Below are 19102 nucleotides of genomic sequence, written 5' to 3'. Positions count from 1 at the left end.
ATCCATCTGTTTGTGGGAAAACAGAAACAGATATCAATCTAGCCCTGCTTATTCGTGCCAGGTACATTCCTTCGGAAACTCATCCCTCCCCCCCCTTTTTTTTTTCTTGGCTGCTCTACGTGTCTTCTGATGGGTATGATGGATGGACCGATGAGCTTCCTTGTTGCCAAGGACACATCACACCAGTCTTTCCAAGCTGGAATGAATTGGGTGTCAACTGACATTCCAAGCTGCTTCAGAATGATATGATGATGATGCTTATTTTCGAAGGAAACCATGAGCTGCGGCTTGGAAATAATTGCAAAAAGTATCTCGTTTAAACACAGTTTGCTCCGGCGAACCGAGAGAAAAGTATCAAGACATTTTTTTCACCTTTACAGTACACGCGTTCATCTCTTGGAGTGGCCTGCAAAGAACACAAAACGTGTATACAATATGACTCAGAATTGGTTTTGCTGTCCTGGGTTTCACCCCCAAACTATAGGGGGAAATTTGCATCGTTCTTTATTTGTTCCAGAAGCACCTACAGATTATAGCTTTATAACAATCAACACTGAGCAAATAAATAGGTAGCCTGCGAACTTTTAGAGTTTCTAGAAAGAAATTATGGAAGAAACAAAAGAAACCACTGTTTTTTAAACGAAGTCTCAGCAACCTCTTCTCAGGTGCGAATGGAAATTCAGAAATAAGCCAGTGCAGAGGTCCACGGATTACATAGCCGTCTGCTTTGGGTAATTTTTGTTGTTGCTGTAGTTATAAAATTAGACTCTAATGATTTGATTTCACACTACTAATTACATTCTCCTGGTGTGCCATTTCTAATTAAATGTTTTCTTCCAAAGCATTTTTATTGGCCTCTGCGTATATAAGCCATTCATTTTCTCCTGCCCTTTTAAGTGGATTTTGGAAACTGCTAATTTTCTCTTCCCAGTTAGCCATTGAACAATGCAAAATTGTCGCGAGGGCAAATAACTGGGTAGCCAAGGAACACAAAGAGGTCACCAGTTTTCTCATTTGCTCCTTGCAGATATCTAAATTTCAGTATCTTTAACAGATGTTTAGTTTTCATTTGAACACCTTCAGTGAAGAAGCATTCACCGCCTACCTTGATAATTGAATCTACTGTTAAATTGCTCGTATTATTGCAGCATTTCTTTTAATATTTAACCTGAATCTAACTTCCTGGGTCTTGAGACCATTTATCCATGTCCTCTATGCTGGAATGACACATAATAAGTGCAATGAGCAGAATAGCAGATGTGAAATTCGAACTCCACCTGCATAGAATTGGGTTAGTGCCATCTAGTGGCTAAATTATATGATAACATTATCCACGTACGACTCTTCTTGTTCTTAAGATATTTTAAAGTGGATTGTTTATCCCCCCCATCACAAATCAGAACTTTGTGGAAGGTGGGACGGGAAACCCACATCAAGACAACATTTGAAAAGTCCTTTTGGGTTCAGTCCATAAATTTGAAGACTCTGACTTTCCACCTCATAATTCCATATCATATGTTTGATTCAAGATTTAGTTTTCTTCAGATCTCTAGAAAAGGAGAACCATAGACTGTCCAAGACCAACTGGTTTCAAATATTTTGTATGCTTAACAAATAAGAACACTGGACTTTTCCTGTCACATGGGCTGAAAAAAGAAAAGGAACTTGAGAATTGCCAATTTCACCGATCAAGAATATTTCTGCTGGTACTCAAGAGTACCGGAAATACAGTTTTTATGTGATCCGAAGCGGGAACATTGCGAGAAAAGTTAAGCAATTTTTTGCAACGGTCACACTGCGTTTTGCAAGAATAGGCAAACTGTGAACCTTTCATGAGGCGTATTTCCTGAGTAACACACCAGTGGGCATCTCAATGAATCAGTGGAACAACTTGCCTCCAGAAGTTGTGAGTGCTTCAACACTGGAAATTTTTAAGAAGAGGTTGGATAACCATTTGTCTGAAGTGGTGTTGGGTTTCCTGCCTAAACAGTGGGTTGGACTAGAAGACCTCCAAGGTCCCTTCCAACTCTTGTTATTCTATTCTATCGATCAAAATAGGGTGTGATCTCTACAACTAAAAAAACCCACATTCCCTAGTTAGTGGTGTTCTACCACCATGGATGTTATCTGCAAGAGTAATGAACCCTAATTAACATCTAATGGAGCTGATGCTAGCAGTACAGGAAATGTCAGGACATAGTCCAAGGATAAAAGAAATACACAGAGTCTTATCTACCCAAGGAGTCCTTTGTGCTCTGCTTATTCCTTTAAATCAATAGGGATAGATTGCACAATTAAATGATAGCTCATGCAAAATAATAAAAACTTGGCATCGCTCCAGGCTGTCTTCACCAAACCTTTCAACACTGTAAGCTTCAATGAATGGCGATATCCCCAAGTAACCTATTGTATCTTTGGATCAAATATATTTCTGTCTACAATTAATTTCTCTTTGTAGAGAGGTGAAGTTGACGGTGATGGCGGTGGTGGAGGTTGGGCTGCAGGTAGGAGAGCCCTGGGTTCAACATGGCAGCCTGGAGATTGGACTTCAGGTCATCGGTTGAAAGACCCTGGAAAGAATCTTAAATTCCACGTAAGGTGGATGGTTTTTGTCTGGGTTGTTGTTGTTGTTTTTTAAATGAATCTCTATGGGCCATCTTTCACTGTCTGCACTTTTCAAAATGTTTACTCAAGGATTGCCATAAACTGCACGCTATTGAACTAAGGATGCAATCCAAGCTGATTTGAACTGAGCCTTATCTGCATCATATAATCATGATCCAAGGCATACATTCATGGGAGAAGAGAAACAGAGAGAGAGAGAGAGAGAGAGAGAGAAAGAGAGAGAGAGAGCAATAAATACTAGGTCATTTATACCTTCCAACCTCCTGATAATGCTGGGAGAGAGTAAACGGGATAGGGGAGGTGGGGGGTGGGGTGGGGAACTAGGTAATGATTTGTCATCCGGGCAGCTCGGAGTAGTAGTCAAACCTTCTGTGTTAGAAACCCTAGCTGTGATTGACAGCTGGGCTGCGGGGGCCTTGCCCGCCTGCGTTGACAAGAACTATGAGGATTTGTCAAAGCCTAATGGACATGGAAATGCCAGATTATGCCGAGTCTCTCGACTCCTCGTACACCATGCTAGAGTTCGAAAACCTGAGGGTGCTGCCCACAAATTCATCAGGTGAGGAGCTTCTTCTTTTCCTCTCTCCAGTCGAGCCCTGTATTCTTAGTTGTCCTCTCGGTGGACAAAGGAGACCGTGAGGTCGAAGGGTGGATCGTACCAACTTCTCCTGGTGAACTCTCCGAGGAACAGAAGGATTGGGCTGTGGGGAGATACCAGGGCCTAGGATTTGATGGCCGATCAAACTTCTGGAGAACTTTCCTGGATTGGCCTGGAGAGAAAAGTTTTGTTAAGGTCTTGCTTTGTTAGACCTAGTAAGGCCAACTATTTAGCCACCCAGATTAGGATTATGTCTGGATGACCGCTTTCCTAAGGATGGTTGGTGGGTTTCGGGAATAAGGGAACGTTCTTCCTACAAGCCTTTGGAAAACGAGATAGCGCCCAGAGAATTGAACCATCTCATTTAGACAATGAAGTGCTTTGAGAAATAGAGCAGGAAATAAACAAACATTCCTCTGGGGGGGAAATAGATAATTTAGCAGTCTTGTGTCCGTGAAATTACTTTCTCTGCTTACCTACCACTGTCTTTTTCCTCTTGCTGGGGGCGTGGGGGGGGGGAGACGGCCATCTAGGATTCATGGTTGCTTAGCAAACGATGTGGTGATTTTTTTCCCACACCCTCAAACTTCACAGAGAATTAGTATAGCTTGGATTTGTGTCCGCTGTTCAAAGGTTCGTCTCGATACGTGTCGGTGTCTCTGCCTGGTGGTATTATTTTTTGTGGAAATAGGTGACACTCTGGGCTGTTTCACAAATTTTTGTGATGGACGCTTGCATGTTTTGGAGACCGTAAGAAAGAGGGCATTAACGTGAATTTTTGTTTTTGTTTTGTCTTCATTGTCCCTTTTTCTTTGGTTACATTGTATTTTCTAACACTAATAGTCTTACTTTTATACATTTCTATATATTTGTTATATACATATTTTACATTTTTAGATTCTCCCCTATATATATATTCTTTATTTCTAGTCTCAAGCCGTTCATACCATTTGTTCCAATTTATGTAATAATCTGTCTATTCTTTTTCTTTAATTTCTTTTGTTAATTTGTCCATCATTTTTTGTGTGTGATATTTTTTTTCTTCATCTGGATATATCTTGGTGTTCCTTTGAACTGTACTGTTATCAGTTCAGTGCAAAATCATAGTTACTTACTTTTTTTTTACTAAGAGACCATGTGCCTGTTGTTCTGAATCAATCAGAGAATCGTAAGGCTGGAAGGGACCTTAGAGGTCATGTAGTCCAACCTCAGGAACCCAAAACAGGAAAACTTATGTCATCCTGGACAAATGGTTTCCCAATCTTTTCTTGAAAACCTCCAGCGATGGGTCTGAGTGTGGCTAAAAAGACAACGGAGAGCAACAAATATAGAAGTTCCTGGGTGGACGAAAATCCAGAGACTTAAAAAAGTGGGAAACCGATATTGGTTTTATGAGAATGGAGAGTGAAGCTGTAAGATTTCACAGTTGGTCACTCACGATTTCGATAAGCAACAGAAAAACCACCTGATCGTATCACAGTGGATGGGAAAGCTTTTATTTCATTTTTGTTTTAAACAGCAAAAAATGTGGACCATTGGAAGTATTTCTTTAGCAGCGAACTGCCAATTCCGACTTCCAAGCAACGTTCTGGAGTTTTAGGAGGCAGAGGGTGTTTTTTACAACACGACCTTGTGAACAGTGGAGGGTTTTACTTACCTTTGCTACTGGTTTGCTCGTGCATGCGCAGAGCATATTTGATGATGTCTGGGTGGTTGGGCGGAGTCTCCCGCCATCGCTACTACCGGTTCGCCTGAACTGGGGCAAACGGGTAGCAGCCCACCACTGCTTGTGAAATCAGGGGTTTAAGTTGAAAACCTAGACCTCGAGTTACAACTACAGTCGAGTCCAAAATGTCTGTTGCTAAGTGAGTTCTACCCCACTTTTACCACCGTTCTTGTCTCAGCTGAATCAGGGAATCACTTCAGATGTTACGTTACTAGCAAGGTTGTTAAGTGAATCTGGTTTCCCCGTTGACTTTGCTTGTCAGAAGGTCACAGAAGTGGATCTCAGGACAATACAGCTCTCGTAAATATGAGATAGTAGCCAAGCACCAGAATTTGGATCACATGACCATGGGGATGTTGCAACGGTCGTAAGTGCGAAAACGGTCATACGTCACTGCTTCCAGCGCCGTTGTAACTTCAAGCGGTCACTAAACAAGCTGTTGGACTTCCTTCAATAAGACTCTTCAGAGGCAGAATTCTTTTACATCCAGGCCAGGCTTACCCACATTTTTTTACCCCAAAGGTGTGTTTTCAGGAGGCAACTGGACTTTCGTTTTTTTCTCTTTCTCTTTGAAGACATTTTGCTTCTCATCCAAGAAGCTTCTTCAGCTCTGACTGGATGGTGGGGAAGCTGAAGAAGCTTCTTGGATGAGAAGTGAAACGTCTTCAAAGGAAAAGAACCCAAGAAAGTCCAGTTGCCTCTTGAAAAAAAGCACTTTTGGGACAACCATGACCCAAATGACGGAGAATCTCTGTAGACACACTTTTTATAGGAATTTGAGCCAACAATCTATTTTTTTATTTTATTTTTTTGGTATTATAGGTTGACATCCTGAGGCTGTGAATTTTATGCAAATCCATTTTCATGGCCTGGTTTCAGATATCAATCATCTTGGTGCCTATTAAGTGGAAAACATAGATGGAATATGAAATGACAATCCATCTCCTACCAGGTGTAGCTAAATTTAAATTTCTGCACAAAGCACACAAGCTCCTTTCAGTTCATTCAAGTATTCTGTCTCGATTGATGGATCAAAATTTCTGCATAGCTGCCTGTCTCATTCAGAAGTGCATCCAGGAACTCATTCATTCTCTTTCTGCAACGAAATGCCTCTGGGTTTGCTCGGTGTCCAAAAAGATGTACGGTAAAAGTTCACGTTGTAGACGCCACATGCTAGATTTTCCTAAAGGTGAAGGCTGTTTCAAGCAGGCACTGCGGTATTTGCTCATGAGCTAATAAGTAAACCAGCTTGCTCAGGAACTAGCTGTTTTGAAATTAACCGTGTTTGCCTTGAGTAAGCACCCTCTTGAAAAATTTGTCAAAACAGCTTTTGAGAACTGAGCCAAAAGGGTCCCATTCTGGACCAATCCTGTCAATGAAATCGAGGAGGTCTATCCAAGAACTTTATATGACGCACTAGGGAAACTGTTCTCGTGAAATTTAGGGGAAAGAATCAGAAAAGAGCCCGTTCGGTTTAAAGAAGCCATTCTGACCATTTAGAGAGAGGGATCCTGGGTGATTGAGTATCAAGAAAATGTCTTTTGCAAGCCTTTTTATGCTTTGTAATGATGGATGGTAGGAATGATTTAACAGATTAATAGAGTGAGAAGGGACCTTATAGGTCATGTAGTCCAACCCACCCACCCACCCCGCTCAAGCAGGAGACCCTACACCATTTCTGACAAATGGCAGTCCAATCTTTTCTTGAAAGTCTCAAGTGATGAAGGCAACTTCCGGAGGCAAGCTATTCAATTGGTTGATTAATAATAATAATAATAATAAGAGTTGGAAGGGACCTTGGAGGTCTTCTAATCCAAGCCCCTTCTCAAACAGAAACCATTTCAGACTAATCGTTGTCCAATCTCTTCTTAAAAACCTCCAATGATGGAACACTCACAACTTCTGAAGGCAAGCCGTTCCACTGATTAAATGTTTTCATTGTCATGAAATTTCTCCTTAATTCTTGGTTGCTTCTCTCCTTGGTTAGTTCCCATCCATTGCTTCAGAAGCTTTGGAGAATAGCTTTACCCCCTCTTCTTTGTGGCAGCCCCTCAAATATTGGAACACTGCTATCATGTCACCCCTGGTCCTTCTTTCCATTAAATGGGCCTCTGTAGCTCAGACTGGTAAGACAGTCTGTTATTAACAGCAGCTGCTTGCAATTACTGCAGGTTCAAGCCCCACCAGGCCCAAGGTTGACTCAGCCTTCCATCCTTTATAAGGTAGGTAAAATGAGGATCCAGATTGTTGGGAGCAATAAGTTGACTTTGTATATAATATACAAATGGATGAAGACTATTGCTTGACATAGTGTAAGCCGCCCTGAGTCTTTGGAGAAGGGCAGGATATAAATGCAAATAAAAAAAAGAACAACAACAAAAAAAACTAGACATACCCAGTTCCAGCAAACTTTCTTTATGTTTTAGCCTCCAGTCCCTTAATCATCTTTGTTGCTCTTCTCTGCACTCTTTCTAGAGTCTCCACAACGTTTTAATATTGTGGCGACCCAAACTGGATGCAGTATTCCAAGTGTGGCCTTACCAAGGCATTATAAAAGTAAAGCATGAGGATCAACCCTTCTTAAAGTCATTGAAGTTGTGAAACGTTGCTCCAACAAAATATATTTTGTAAAAAAAAAAATGCGGTAACAATGATAGATATATTCATAATCTATTCCTTATCATATTTATTTTATTTATCGTATGGCACATTCACATCATACGTCAGCAATAGGGAAAATGGGGCTAAAATAAAACATATTACAAAGGCATCTCTAAGTTGCAAATATAATTTTTTATTTCATTTGTCACTGCCAGGAAATCAACAAAATCTCCATTATAGGCTCTGCTCTGACACAATGTCGCTATGTGTTGGATAATTTATTTTTCCGTCTCCACAATTGCAATTTTGCTGCTAATCATAATGACTCATATACTCATATAGAGGTAACTAATAACCTGAGATATCTCTGAACATTGTTCCCGATACTTCACAAGATAAAACCATGCCAGTTCTCTAAGTTTCTGGCAGAAGAAAACAACAACCTATTCACACCCATCCGTACTTATGATCTTGTATAGCTAACATCCCTGGGTAGGGGGTGGGGATGTATTTTATAAAAGGAAAATCTAGCATTCTGGTCTTACGCAACATCTGTGTACTTTTGTTGACAAAGTAAGCATTGGGAAAGATGTTAGCTTTAGCATTCTAGGATAGCTTCTCTCTTGCAGAAATCAAAAACTTCCTACTCTTAATCTTCAGGGATTGACCATCCTTCAGGAGTCAGTTCCGCTCCAAGACTTCACCTGTCATTTTTCTTAGGCCTCCCCTGATTCTTGAAATCCCCTTTTGGCAGGTGAAGTCCACATACTTTGACTTCTCCAACAGAGAGCTAATAACTCTGGTTGTGTTTCATAGTGTTGGAAGAAATATCCATCTGGGTTCAGTTCCAAGTGGGGACAAAGACACTGGAAACATGGAGACTGCTTGGAAAGATGGTTTAATGGTGGTCAGGATCACATGGTTTGAGTTCCTGAACAGAAAAGGCTGAGATCCTGTGCGCTCCCTGGCTTTATGCTTTTTCTGAGCTTTGAATTTCCTGGGGCACAAGAAGAGTACCCTGATTGGCTGTCAGACTCCCAGGGAGTGGGGGTCTTAGCTAGCCTTGCTGGCTGATGTAATCTTCCCAGGTGCCATGTGGTGAGTTTCAGTTGCTAGATGGGTTCTATTATGTTGCAGATGATGATGGCCCATTGACAAAGGTGGGGAGAATGAGTTTCTACCTCTGACCCATTGACAAAGGTGGGGGGAAATGAGTGAGTTTGGCTGAGGCTTTAATGGCCCATTGACAAAGGTGGGGGGGGAGTCAGGAAGCTGCTTTGTCTTTAAAATATGTTTCTCCATTTCTCATCCAGGGAAATATATTCTGCCTTTTTAAATATTTTCTAAAATATTTCATTCTTCTAGGAGGGGGTGGGTGCTAAATTCCTACAATAGTTCCTTTTCATAGAGAGAGAACAGAATAACAGAATTGGAAGGGACTTTTTGAGGTCTTCTAGGCCAACTCCCTGCTTAGGCAGGAGACCCTATACCATTCCAGATAAATGGTTCTCCAATCTCTTCTTAAAAACTTCCAGTGTTGGAGCATTTACAACTTCTGGAGGCCAAGTTGTTCCACTGATTAATTGTTCTCACTGTCAGGAAGTTTCTCCTTAGTTCTAGATTGCTTCTCTCCTTGATTGGTTTCCACCCATTGCTTCTTGTCTTGCCTTCAGGTGCTTTGGGGAATATTGCCTGACTTCCTCTTCTTTGTGGCAGCCCCTGAGATATTGGAACACTGCCATCATGTCTCCCCTAGTCCTTCTTTTCATTAAATTAATTGTACACAATTCCAGCAACCATTCTTTATATGTCTCCAGTCCCCTAATCCTCTTCGTTGCTCTTCTCTGCACTCTTTCCAGAGTCTCAACATCTTTTTTATAATATGGTGACCCAAACTGGATGCAATATTCCAGGTGTGGCCCTACCAAGGCATTATAAAGTGGTATTAACACTTCATGCTAAAAGCAGTTCTATTTCAGTGGCTTTTCAGTTTTGTGTTGATGCTTACAATGATTTTCTGCTGCTGCCAACATTTTTTCTCTCTCTATTCTCTTCTCCTCGACTTGCAACCATTGACTTAGTGGCCGCTCAAAGTTACAACGGCACGGAAAAAAGTGACTTACGACTGTTTTTCACACTCATGACCAGTGGTGGGATTCAGCCAGTTCGCACCACTTCGGGAGAACCGGTTGTTAACTTTCTGAGCAGTTTGATGAATTGGTTTTGGAAGAAATAATTAAGGCAGAGAACCGGTTGTTAAATTATTTGAATCCCACCACTGCTCATGACCATTGCAGCATCCACTGGTCATGTGATAAAAACTCAGACGCTTGGCAACTGGCATGTACGTATGTCAGTTGCAGTGTCCCGGGGGTGGGATCACGCGATTCCCTTTCGCGACTTTCTGACAAGGAAAGACAATGAGGAAGCCAAATCCACTTAACAACCGTGTCAAGAATGAACATAAAACAGGGCAAAATTCACTTAACAATTGTCTCGCTCAGCAGTAGAAACCTTGGGCTCATTTATGGTTGTAAGTCAAGGATTGCCTGTATTGGATCGGGCTGAAATCCCAGTTGCTATCTTTATCCGTTTGGTATTGTTCTTAACAAGGGCAATTGGCCATCTTGAAAGTTTGATCGTTTCACAATGACAGTCTTTTCCTTTTCGTAGAGGCCCTTGTCTCGGAGACAAGCAACAACGGCTTACTTGCAAACGGGATCAACTCGCTGTGCTCCATCTGTGGGGACCGTGCCACCGGGAAGCATTACGGCGCTTCCAGCTGCGATGGCTGCAAAGGGTTCTTCAGAAGGAGCGTCCGGAAGAATCACATGTATTCCTGCAGGTATAAAAGATGCTGCCATTTTTTTTCAGGGAAGTCCGGGAAAGTCCCATTTCCTTACAGATGTTTCTCAACCTTGGCAGTTTGAAAATGAGCGGCCTTCAACTTCCAGAATTATGGGAGTTGAAGACTATACATCTTCAAGTTCTCACTTGTTGTTGTGTATGAAGCTGCAGTCCACACATCTTCAAGCATGCTAGATGCTAGATGCTAGATTCTGGGAGTTGAAGTCCACACATCTTCAAGTTCTCACTTGTGGGTTATGAAGCTGGAGTCCACACATCTTCAAGCATGCTAGCTGGGTAATTCTGGGAGTTGAAGTCCACACATCTTCAAGTTCTCAATTGTGGGTTGTGTATGAAGATGGAGTTTACACATCTTCAAGTCCACACTTGTGTATGAAGGTGGAGTCCACACATCTTCAAGTTCTCACTTGTGGGTTGTGTATGAAGATGGAGTCCACACATCTTCAAGCATGCTAGCTGGGTAATTCTGGGAGTTGACGTCCACACATCTTCAAGTTCTCACTTGTGGGCTGTGTATGAAGATGGAGTCCACACATCTCCAAGCATGCTATCTGGGGAATTCTGGTAGTTGAAGTCCATAGATCTTCAAGTGACCAAGTTTGAGAAACACTGTGTTAGACACAACCATTAGCAGTCTTGGGAAACATCTTTCCCAAGGCATAAACTTTGTCGTTAGCTATCTCTTGGAAGAGGTAATGATTTACAAAGCAATAAACGAAGACGCCCTCTCCATAATATAGTTTTCTCATATTTTTTAAGAGATTTCTGTGGGGGGAGGGAAACAGGAAAAATGCTATGTCCTTTGCTAAAACAGCCCTTAAAAAAAAACAAAACCAGCCCAGGTTGGGAAATAATCTGTTCTCTTTCCTACGAGTTAACCTCTTTCCCGTTCCAGGTTCAGTCGACAGTGTGTGATCGACAAAGACAAGAGAAATCAGTGTCGCTATTGCCGCCTGAAAAAATGTTTCCGAGCAGGCATGAAAAAGGAAGGTAATTTCTTCCAACTGTCCTTCGTTCGTGAGTGTGATAGAGTCCGTGTTGTGTTGCTGGCTGTGTGATCTCTAGCCTCTGGATGAGACAGTGAGTCAGACTAAGTTCCACGTAGGCACATCTCTGCTAGTATCTTTTATGAGTCACAGATCAGCAAGGAACGATTGCCTTTCCCCAAAAGTTTAAATGACTCAGATTAGCCCAGATTGATCTTGCTCCCTGAATTATAACAGAAGGGGCAGAAAGAAAAAAAAATCCGAGGCTCTAATAAAACTTTCTGTCCCCTTCAAAGACCCGATACATCCGTCTCCCTAAATTCTTCTGCCTGAAACTTCTCGATGAGCAATGTCTATACCTGAGGACCTTTACATGAATAGAGTATGCCACCCACGGGTGGCCTTCAAAAATTTTAGCAAGGGGTTTTCTGCCTGGTTGCTGGGTGGGTGTGGCCATGGTGGGCGTGGCCTAGTTGGCCTGCTGCACCATGGCAGGGGAGCATTTTTGCCCTCCCTGGGCTCTGGAGGCTTTTCTTGAGCCTCCGGGAGGGCAAAAATGGTGCCTGTTGATCGATCCATCGACTGAACTATCAATCACTGACCACAGGCAGCCAATTCTTCATCGTCTCTTTATTTCTCCCCAAAAGCTGTACAGAATGAACGGGACAGGATCAGCATCCGGAGAAGCAGTTATGAAGACAATGGGGCGTTGTCCATCACCATCCTAACCCAAGCAGAAGCAATGGCACAGCAGGTAAGAGTGATAGATGAATGGATGGATGGATGGATGGATGGATGGATGGATGGATAGATGGATAGATAGATAGGCACATACATACGTACATACATACGGTAGATACATATGTTAGATAGATGATAAATAGATGATAGAAATAGAAAGAAGAGAGAGATGATAGATAGATAGATAGATAGATAGATAGATAGATAGATAGATAGATAGATAGATAGATAGATAAAGACTGAGGTAGCTAGGTAGGTAGGTAGGTAGATGGGTAGACAGATAGATAGAAATAGAAAGACTGAGAGAGACAGAGAAGAGAGATGATAGATATAGAAAGACTGAGACAAAGAAGTTGATAGATAAATGATAGGTATAGATAGATAGATAGATAGATAGATAGATAGATAGATAGATAGATAGATAGATAGATAGATAGATAGATAGATATAGATAGATAGATATAGATACATTGTATCTATATCTACAGATATATCTACAGATATAGATACATTGCTCCCAGAAGCACGAAGCTGAAGCCTGAAGATGACGAATGAGACTTCGTCGAAACGTCGCCAAGACACTTCCAATTTTACACAGGAGAAAACCCGAACAACCAAAGACCTACATACAAACACCCGTGAAAACCTCAGAAAACAAATAGATAGATAGATAGATAGATAGATAGATAGATAGATAGATAGATAGATAGAGATAGATAGATATAGACAGAAATAGAGTGAGAGAGACAGAGAAAAGAGAGATGATAGATTGATATAGAAAGACTGAGACAAAAAGAGTTGATAGAGAGAGAGAAAGAAATTGAAAGACTGAGAGGTAGGTAGAAATAGAAAGTAAGAGACAGAGAAGAGAAAGATGAGAGATAGACAGACAGACAGACTCTTTTCCCAGACCTTCTTGCAGTAACTTAACTCTGAATTTATTTTGGTACCCCAGTTATTTCTGATAGATAACTTTGCACTAAACTCCCCAAGAGGGTTTTTACTCATGCGGAATTCGTTTTGATCTACCTCACCTCTACAAATGATCTGTTTGAAGTGGGGGGTGTATTCTTATCTTTAACTTGGAGTGTTAATGAAACGCTATTGCCACCTGCTGGAGCAACGGAACCTACGGAATCTGAGCATATTATGCCCAAATAAACTGAATGGAGTAGGGAAGGGAAAAATGTATTGCTTCGATGTTTCAGGTTTTATTGTTGTTGCTGTTCGTTTTTGAAAACGTGCCCATTGCATGCACACATGCTTTCATTTGTAAATTTAATTATCCTGTTTAATCTAAGGCTCCTTTAAAAAAATGCATTAAAATGGGCATGTATGCTGAAGACTATTTCTCCAGACGTAGGCATCATTGCTGTTTTGAGTAATGCACATTTTACAATCTAATTTCTTCAATATCATGCCTGTCCTTCCTTCCTTCCTTCCTTCCTTCCTTCCTTCCTTCCTTCCTTCCTTCCTTCCTTCCTTCCTTCCTTCCTTCCTTCCTTCCTTCCTTCCTCCATTCCTTTTCCAGGCAAGAAATACACCATACAACCAACCTTCCTTCCTCCCTCCCTCCCTCCCTCCCTCCCTCCCTCCCTTTCCTTTTTTTCTTTCTCATCTTTATACAGACTTTTTCTTAAGATTTCCTCACCCCACCCCCCAAAAAACCCTGCCTAATTGCACTGCAAAATCTGGATTTGCAAGAATAACATTCTCACTTCATTTATTCGTTCATCAAAACAAACTTAGACAATTGGAACACAATTGGAAAGTAAGCAAATTCCTCTCCTTACTCTGTTATAGAAAAGGAGGGGAGGGAAGAACCGAAGGAGGGGAAAGAGGGAGCTTTAGTGCCTTATGGGGAGGTCTGGTTACCTGGTCTCTTGTTTTGCAGTATTCAGCTCTCCGTCCTGTGCACAGTGCAGAGATTGCCATGAAGAAAATCGCCACAATCAACGACGTATGTGAATCGATGAAGCAACAGCTTCTGGTTCTCGTGGAGTGGGCAAAATGCATCCCCGTTTTCTGTGAACTTCCTCTGGATGACCAGGTGAGCAAAGCACCATCTTTTGCCCGGAGTTTTACACTCTTAACTTGCACAAGGACGGTGGGTGACTTTACTAACTCACACATTGAAAATTTTGCTTCTTTAGAGTGGTTTGGAAGACGCAAGGAAGCAATAACATCTTCTCCCTCTTGCACAATTTGCAGGTTGCCTTGCTACGAGCTCATGCGGGGGAGCACCTCTTGCTGGGAGTTGCAAAGCGCTCCATTCCATACACAAATTTTCTCTTATTAGGTAAAAAGAATTTTTCTCTGCTTAGGTATATTTTTTTATTATTAAAATAATAATAAAAAAACCTCTGATGATTGCGTGGCTCAGCTGGGCATGGGTGGGGGGAAGGAATTTTTGCTACCGGTTCTCTGAACCACCCGCCACCATGGCTACCGGATCCGGCGATCCGGTGTGAACCGGGAGCATTTCACCCCTGGTGTAAAGATGTATGTCTCTATATTAGCTGGAGCCATGTATCATTTTTTTTATTTCATTTTGTTACAACAGTATATACAATCATCAACATAAACAATAACCCATCATGAGAGAAAAAAGTATTTATAAGTAAAAGTATAAGTAAAAGTATGAATATAATACTATAATGAAGGGAACAATAGGACAGGAATGGTAGGCACTTTTGTGCTCTTATGCACGCCCCTTATAGTCCTCTTAGGAATGGGGTGAGGTCAATAGTAGACAGTTTTTGGTTGAAGATTTTGGGGTTTTGAGTAGAGACTATAGAGTCAGGTAGTGAGTTCCAAGCATTAACAACTCTGTTACAAAAGTCATATTTTCTGCAATCAAGATTGAAGCGGTTGACATTAAGTTTGAATCTATTGTTTGCTCTTGTATTGTTACGATTGAAGCTGAAGTAGTCTTTTACAGGAAGGATATTACAATAGATGATTCTCTGTGTTAAACACAGATCATGTCGGAGTCGGCAGAGTTGTAAATTTTCTAATCCCAGGATTTCAAGCCTGGTGGTATAAGGTATTTTGTTGTTTTCGGAGGAGCGAAGAATTCTTCTAGTAAAATATTTCTGGACGCGTTCAATAGTATTAATGTCAGAGATGTGGTACGGGTTCCAGTATCATCATGTATCATCATGTATCATCATGTATCATCATGTATCATCATGTATCATCATGTATCATCATGTATCATCATGTGCCTCACAACATTCCTTCCTCTTTTTTAGGCAATGACTTCATTATCCCCATGCAATGTCCAGAACTTGAAATTGCCCGAGTGGCAATCAGGATTCTGGATGAGCTGGTGAAGCCCTTACGGGAAATTCAGATCGACGAGAATGAATATGCCTCTCTTAAAGCCATAGTCTTTTTTGATCCAGGTATTGTTTTATTCTTCGCATCGTCCCGAGTTTGATAGGAAAAAAAAAACACGAAACCCCTTCGGTTACAAGATGATAGGAATTGACAGGACAACGTCTATGGAGATTCATGGTTGTCCCAAAGGTGCTTTTTCAAGAGACATCTGGATTTTCTTTGTTTTTCCTTGAAGAAGTTTCGCTTCTTGTCTGAGAACCTTCTTCGGTTCAGTTCTTCAAAACTGAAGAAGCTTCTTGGATGAAAAGCGAAAAGCCTTCCAATGAAAAATGAAGAAAAGTCCAGTTGCCTCTTGAAAAAGCCCTTTTGAGACAATTGAAAGGACAAGCTTCCAATGGGTATCTCGGCTTCTTTTAGCTTTCTTGGACCTTCCATTGTTGCCTTAAAACCTATTTCCATCCTGAACCAAAGCCAATTTTCTATTGCTTTTTCTTCACCTGATGATTTCCCTTCTCCTGGTCAGGTTCCCACCGTAAGGAATGATGACATTTGCTCGCCTTCATTTCCAACTGCCTTGTTTCTCTCCTTTCTCCTTGTCCCAGATTGCAAAGGGCTGAGCGATCCAGGGAAAGTCAAAAACATGCGTTTCCAGGTCCAGGTGAACCTGGAGGATTACATCAACGACCGGCAATATGATTCCCGGGGAAGGTTCAGCGACATCCTCCTGCTGCTCCCTCCGCTGCAAAGCATCACTTGGCAGATGATAGAGCAAGTTCAGTTCATCAAACTCTTCGGCATGGCCAGGATTGACAGCCTGCTGCAAGAAATGCTCCTTGGAGGTACAACATGGGTGGTGATGTGAAGGGGCCTGGACTAGACGTGAAGGGACCTGGATTAGAAGCAAGGAGACCCAAGTTCTGCTCCTTCTTCAGGAAGGAACCTCTGAGGAACCTCTTAGGTTGTCCCTCTCGTGCAGCCCAACGTACCACAAGGTGATGGTTGTGGAGAAAACACAAGCATGGATGCGCCACCTACCAACTCAACCTGCTGAAAGAAGAGTGGGATAGCAAAACTGAGAGACAGAGAAAGTAGCTTTGGGGTTAGGTCTACACAATATCTTTAACCAGCAGTCCCATTTGCCTATCTTTGTTCAGCTTGGCTAGTTTCAACCTTGTTAAAAATACTCCCAAGGGCATTCCGATAGATCTTGGGATCGAAAAAAAGAACTAGAACAACGTTGAATTATGGGGGGGAAAGATATGTTAATACGGCTTCCTTACACAGTAAGGGAATTCTTTAAATCCCAAAATAATGATATAGGATCAAGAGAGTCCAGATTGCTCCCCAATCCATTGCTTTTATGGAAGGCTTGTGGGAGGGCTCATTCCAGACCTGTTTTTGTTTGAAGGGATGAGGAACCTAGATGGCCATATAACAGGAGTCTCCAAGCTTATCAATTTTAAGACTTGCGAACTTCTTGAATTCCTCAGCCGGCTGTGCCAGCTGAGGAATTCTGGGAGTTGAAGTCCACAAGTCTTAAAAGTTGTCAAGTTGGGACACCCCCTGCCCTATAACACAAAGAAATGAAACTGTGTGGCGCAGACTCCACTTGTATTAAATTTCTTTAAGAAAACTACCAGCGTGTTAAATGGCACGGAATTCAACAAAGGCTGAACTTAGTTCTTTCTCTGCCCCATGAGACTTATTAGAGAACTGAAAAGGCTGTGTGTGTGTGTGTGTGTGTGTGTGTGTGTCAGAATTTAGGGGTGCTGTCATCTGTTGAAAACTAAAAGGCAATGCCAGGAAGATTCAATGCTCTTTGCTTCTACTGTAGTTCGACGTGTGTGTAGATTCTTCAAGGGGAACAGACTCCAAGATAGACCGTTTTCTTTTGTGTCGCTCGCTGTAGTTTGAAAGGCAGAGGAATGTGGACATCTAGAATTAAAATCAGACTATTTGGGTGGGGGGTTTGTTGGTTGAATATGATTGGACTGAGATGGCTTTCTTTTTGTGCAGGAACAAGCATGGATATGCCCCAATACCAGCCAGGCCCTTCCAGCCATAACATGGAGCATCTTCCAAGTCACATTGTGCTGCCTAGCACAATTGGTTCAGTCATTCACACCATCTCAGTCTGTAGGTACCCAGTTGCTCAATGCTTCAACTAGGAAATTGTGGTTGAATCTTGACCGTTGACCCAAAGGATACAAATGCTGGGATAGACCGGAGTGGGTGGGCGATACTGATTGGATGAAAGGGTGGTGAGGAAGTAAGACTGGCAGGAAGACAGTAGATAAGGAGTGGATCCACTGAGGAATGGGATCTACCAAACACACCATGAAGGGCTTTTTCAAGGTCCAGGAAAGATTGGTTAGGAAGGCAAATCATGGCTGCGTATGCTCACGTGCATGAGAAGTAATTTTCATGTTCATCTTTTCTTCTACAGCTTCACCAGAAACTTCGCTCCCTTCTCCTTCCACCAGCACAGGAAGTGAAGATTACAAACTGGGGCCCACCCCTGGATCTGAAATCCCAACAACCCTTTTGCCCCAGGGGGTCATCCCCAAACAAGAGATCCTCTAGGAAATCCACTCTTTTATTATTTTTTTAGTTGCCTCTTTTTGAATTCAACAAGCTTTGCTCCCAGGACGGCAGCCAACATTGCTACGTTTCTCACCCAACAAAACCACCTTGCGTCTCACTTGGGTCCTTCCCAAGAAAAGATCCCACGATGTTATTAGCATAACAGGTGTTAACTATCGTATTAAAACATCGGCAGTTAAGTGGTTTATTTTCTGTTACACTCCCATCTATAGTTGTGGAAACACAGGACTGGTTTGGGTGGAACAGCAAATGGAGATTAGCTCCATGAGGATCTTAAAACCAGTTTGATGGCCATAGCCCAATAATAGTTCTAGTGGAGAGATATAAAGTACATATGATTGACATGCTCCTAGGATTTAATCTAAATTTTTGAGATTCCTCTTACCATTTGTAAAATATCAATGTTGGAACAAAATAAATTGTACTTAAAATAAAAGTCTTCAAGCAATATATTCAGTTAATACTTCAGAATGGCCATTTATGGCTTGTGGGCAAGTTAGGTTTTCACAAGAAGCTCAAGTATGCACTCAATTGATCAATCAGAATAGATCTGCAAGGGACCTTGGAGGTCTTCTAGTCCAACCCCCTGCTCAAGCAGGAGATCTAATATCATTTCAGATAGGTTTTCTTAAAAACCTCCAGTGATGAAGCACCTACAACTTCTGAAGGCAACTTCTGTTCCACTGGTTAATTGTCCTAATTGTCCTTCACTGTTAGGAAGTTTCTCCTCAATTCTAGGTTGCTTCTCTCCTTGATTAATTTTCATCCATTGTTTCTTGTCCTGTCCTCAGTTGCTTTGGAAAAATAAGTTGACCCCCCCCCCTCCGTTCTTTGTAGCAGCCACTCAAATATTAGAACACAGCTACCATGTCATCCATAAGTCAACCCCATATTCTCTCTCCTGATGGGCTCCATCAATGGTTTTCTGGTCAGAGACAGACAAGTATGAACCTGGGGACTTTGTGCCCTCTTCCCTTGGAGCAATGTCTCCAAACCCATAAAGTAAATCAA

At 41.8% G+C, this 19102-nt stretch overlaps 1 protein-coding gene across 1 annotated transcript; it reads left to right on the top strand.

The window, feature by feature from the left end:
* Positions 1–3087: 3087 nt before the first annotated feature.
* Positions 3088–18863, top strand: LOC131184275 (hepatocyte nuclear factor 4-beta-like). The gene is made up of 10 exons (XM_058155396.1): positions 3088–3184; positions 10224–10395; positions 11314–11408; positions 12052–12158; positions 14040–14195; positions 14357–14444; positions 15400–15552; positions 16090–16326; positions 17504–17623; positions 17934–18863. Exons 1-10 carry the CDS (start codon positions 3088–3090, stop codon positions 18068–18070), a joined length of 1362 nt encoding a protein of 453 aa, XP_058011379.1. The 3' UTR covers positions 18071–18863.
* The last annotated feature ends 239 nt before the right edge of the window (positions 18864–19102 follow it).

The sequence above is a fragment of the Ahaetulla prasina genome, chromosome 12 (assembly GCF_028640845.1).
Source record: "Ahaetulla prasina isolate Xishuangbanna chromosome 12, ASM2864084v1, whole genome shotgun sequence".
Lineage (NCBI taxonomy): Eukaryota > Metazoa > Chordata > Lepidosauria > Squamata > Colubridae > Ahaetulla > Ahaetulla prasina.
The sequence above is the reverse complement of the archived record's forward strand: the minus strand, read 5'-3'. Positions and strand labels throughout refer to the sequence as shown.